This window comes from Monopterus albus, unplaced genomic scaffold (genome assembly GCF_001952655.1).
Source record: "Monopterus albus unplaced genomic scaffold, M_albus_1.0 scaffold109.1, whole genome shotgun sequence".
NCBI classification, from domain to species: domain Eukaryota; kingdom Metazoa; phylum Chordata; class Actinopteri; order Synbranchiformes; family Synbranchidae; genus Monopterus; species Monopterus albus.
Window position 1 is genome coordinate 867,157 of NW_018127989.1, and position 4,225 is coordinate 871,381.

General features: G+C 39.6%; 1 protein-coding gene across 1 annotated transcript in view; it reads right to left on the reverse strand.

Moving 5' to 3' along the window:
* LOC109966330 (poly [ADP-ribose] polymerase 14-like) overlaps positions 1-2,675 on the reverse strand; it is a 14,365-nt gene extending 11,690 nt beyond the window's left edge. Inside the window, exons 1-3 of the mRNA XM_020611087.1 lie at positions 1,336-2,675; positions 1,148-1,239; positions 602-635 (exon numbers count right to left, since the gene is read on the reverse strand). Of these exons, the coding sequence (XP_020466743.1) occupies positions 602-635; positions 1,148-1,239; positions 1,336-1,510 (301 nt within the window). The 5' untranslated portion in view covers positions 1,511-2,675. The remainder of the gene's footprint in view (positions 1-601; positions 636-1,147; positions 1,240-1,335) is intronic.
* Between the last annotated feature and the right edge of the window lie 1,550 nt (positions 2,676-4,225).

A 4,225-nucleotide genomic window follows, 5' to 3' on the forward strand; every position in this document is an offset into this window, starting at 1 on the left:
CATCAAAACAACCAGACATAAATACAGTTTCTCTACTTGTACCATCACTCTCAGGAACAGTTAACCCATGACTGTATAAGAGAACAACAACCATCACTGCAAAACCTGTAAATATACCTTTGTATATATAGTATCTATACAAGAACTTTATTTTTATTTCTCTAATGCACATTCCTTTTTCTTTTCTTGTTCTCTCAGTCTTGGCTATTCGTTGCCTTATAGAAGAACACTGTACATACACACTGAGAGCCCGCACGTACCACAGTCACATTCCTCATGTGTCCAACACACCTGGTCAGTAAAGCTGATTCTTATAATCATAAAACGGGGAGAATTCTATGCCCTAGAAAAAAAATTGATGCTTGACTATATGTACAATAAGTGTTGCCATCTTCCATCTGCAAATATTGTAAGCATAATGGTCAAAGAGAGAGAGAGAAACTAAAATAACTCAAAATTTCCTTCAAATGACTCCTCTGCCACGTCATGTTCTCTTTACTTAAGTGTATTTTTGTTCTTTGGACAATTAAGGGCAGCACAGCAAGCTGTAAATAAAATATCAGTATTTTATTTACCAAAACTTGTTTTACTGAATACTTACACGTCTGGTCGAGTGTATCAGGCGGAGCCTCCTGTACAGAATAAACACAAATGATATTAGTCAGCTTACTTAAACATTGTGGTGGTTTAAAAAGGAATCCAGCTAGACAAGTCAGCAGTATTTTCTTCTGTGTTGTGTACTTCTGGTTTAGACCACCGTGTTGTCCACACAGCAGAACTGAGAAGATTTGGCAGTATGCTGGACCAGGTATGATTGGGTCTATGGTGACTCACAGGACTAGTCCAATGAGATGTAAGCTGGGGCAATCTTTTTAGTTTTTTCTATTTTTAATACTCTTTCACAGCTTGTCTAACTAAACCCCCCAACCTACAGTGTGATGAGGATCCCCATCTACAAGGAAGAGTTGGAAATCATTATTTAACTAGAACAGAAAGTGAATGTTAAGGCCATGACTGGAGGCTCATACAGGCCTAGGCCAGGCAACACTTCATACATTATAAACATATATGTGGTATAAAAGCTTCCAGACATCACATCCGAACACAAAGCACAGTATCTGCTGGATGATACTGATTTTTTTTCTTGAGCTGTATCTGGAAGAAGGCGAACCGTCATGTGCAGACCCTCTTTATCCACAATGATCTGATGCGCCTCTTTCTTCAAAACATTTTGCTGGTCTCTGAGCGAGAAAACAACATTCAGCAACAAACAGTAGAGATCAGATAATGAAGGTAAAGCTACTTTTGTTTTGTCAGTGATCGGACCAAACTCACCTTCCTCTGTGCGGAAGCGCAGCACCGCTGTCCCGCTGCCATTTTCATAGTCAACCTCACAGTCTCCACCGTTAGACTTCTTACTCTGAAAGTACTTCACCAACTTAATTTTTATTTTTGTTATATTCGTCTTTTCCAGTTCGACCAACAGAGGATACGAATACTCGCCAGCCATCTCTGCTAACCCAGCAGCGTCTGCCCCGCGTTACTTTCACTTTTGTTTCTTAGGAAATGCAAAGGGAGTTGATTTCCGACGTTGTCGAGTTTACTCACGAAGCGTTGACGCAAAATGTACTGGAACTGAAGGCAGGACTTATATTTAGGGATCATATGAAAGAAAGGTCCGCTCGAATTTGTGCCAAACTTGGCTTAGTGTCCCGGGGAGGTGTTTGTTAAGGTCCGCACCCAACATTGTGCTTTCACTTTCTACTTTTCCTCGGTAGTTTCCAGCTCCAACCGGGTGAGTATTCACTCTGAGCACGACAGACTTTATCTTCTCTTTTAAACTTTAGACATATTTGCTCAATTGTGTTGAGAAGCACACTATAGTCTACTCAAAACGATCAAACCAGCGTAGGTTTAGCACACTATGCTGTGCGTTGTATAAGAAAATGGTGGTTTAATGAATTAGTACACTGAATAAAAATGAAAGTCAGAATAAAGGTAGAAACAGTCAGACACTAAGAGTGTCAGCTATATAGGCTGTTTATCTGTTTTTACCAATTAAATGTTCTTATGTTTTAAGTGGCGCAGTGGTCTTATAAAAGGAGATTATGTCGTTATAAGTAAAGATTTCATTGTGCTCATAGAAAAACAAATCTTGAATTGTACAAAGTCATTGAGGAGCAACTCATAGTTGTAAAAATGTACAAAACAATGAGGCAAATGCAGGAAGTAGTATCTGAAAACATTTAATTTTGGCCAGGTCTTATATTAATATTATGAACCGCCAAGCAGTATCCATCCAGCTGGTGTGTTTAGGAGACAGATATTGTGTAGCATGACCTTGTGTATTGGATACAGCCTCTGTCTCCCTCTGTTGGAGTGAAAGAACATTGGCACTAATGTGTGTGAAATGACCTGGGTCACCTGCAGGTTATTGTTTAAGTAGCAGGGTCTTTCAGATTGAAAACACAAAATTATTCTAAATTCTCAGCCAGTCAAATATAAGCCACAGGTCTCCAAAGGGAATAATCTTTATATATGGAACAGTGTAGCCTAATTTAAAAAGTGGTGGTATGCTGTTTATTATTAATAATCAAATCTTGCTTTGATCCATAGTCCCATCAGGGGTATTTGTTGTGTTTGAGTGTCAGATATATTAAACAGACACATTGGATGATTTACTTACACAAAGTTTTTCCATAGCTCTGTTTAGGAAGCATGGCCAACTCAGTGGATATTCGTCTTTATGGATCTTCACTTAAAATTGTGAGACAGTGTGGACCCACTCTGTGTAAAGTACTTGAAAGCAAATTCAGATGTGTGCCCACCTTCGATGGTGTGGATTTTGAAAGCGATCTGAGCGCTGCACAGCAGAAAAAGCCAGCTGTTGACTCAGAGAAAAGGTTTGATGTTAAGCTGCCTTCAGGCGTTACGGTGTCGGTGTGGAAGGCTGATCTCACGAATTTCCCTGTTGATGCTGTTGTGAACGCTGCTAATACGTCTCTCCAACATTATGGTGGCCTTGCTGAAGCTCTCTCCACTGCTGGTGGCACTATAGCCTACTCAAAACGAACAAACCAGCGTAGGTTTAGCGCACTATGCTGTGCGTTGTATAAGGAAATGGTGGTTTAATGAATTAGTACACTGAATAAAAATGAAAGTCAGAATAAAGGTAGAAACAGTCAGACACTAAGAGTGTCAGCTATATAGGCTGTTTATCTGTTTTTACCAATTAAATGTTCTTATGTTTTAAGTGGCGCAGTGGTCTTATAAAAGGAGATTATGTCGTTATAAGTAAAGATTTCATTGTGCTCATAGAAAAACAAATCTTGAATTGTACAAAGTCATTGAGGAGCAACTCATAGTTGTAAAAATGTACAAAACAATGAGGCAAATGCAGGAAGTAGTATCTGAAAACATTTCATTTTGGCCAGGTCTTATATTAATATTATGAACCGCCAAGCAGTATCCATCCAGCTGGTGTGTTTAGGAGACAGATATTGTGTAGCATGACCTTGTGTATTGGATACAGCCTCTGTCTCCCTCTGTTGGAGTGAAAGAACATTGGCACTAATGTGTGTGAAATGACCTGGGTCACCTGCAGGTTATTGTTTAAGTAGCAGGGTCTTTCAGATTGAAAACACAAAATTATTCTAAATTCTCAGCCAGTCAAATATAAGCCACAGGTCTCCAAAGGGAATAATCTTTATATATGGAACAGTGTAGCCTAATTTAAAAAGTGGTGGTATGCTGTTTATTATTAATAATCAAATCTTGCTTTGATCCATAGTCCCATCAGGGGTATTTGTTGTGTTTGAGTGTCAGATATATTAAACAGACACATTGGATGATTTACTTACACAAAGTTTTTCCATAGCTCTGTTTAGGAAGCATGGCCAACTCAGTGGATATTCGTCTTTATGGATCTTCACTTAAAATTGTGAGACAGTGTGGACCCACTCTGTGTAAAGTACTTGAAAGCAAATTCAGATGTGTGCCCACCTTCGATGGTGTGGATTTTGAAAGCGATCTGAGCGCTGCACAGCAGAAAAAGCCAAATGTTGCCCGAGAGAAAAGGTTTGATGTTAAGCTGCCTTCAGGTGTTACGGTGTCGGTGTGGAAGGCTGATCTCACGAATTTCCCTGTTGATGCTATTGTGAATGCTGCTAATACGTCTCTCCAACATTATGGTGGCCTTGCTGAAGCTCTCTCCACTGCTGGTGGC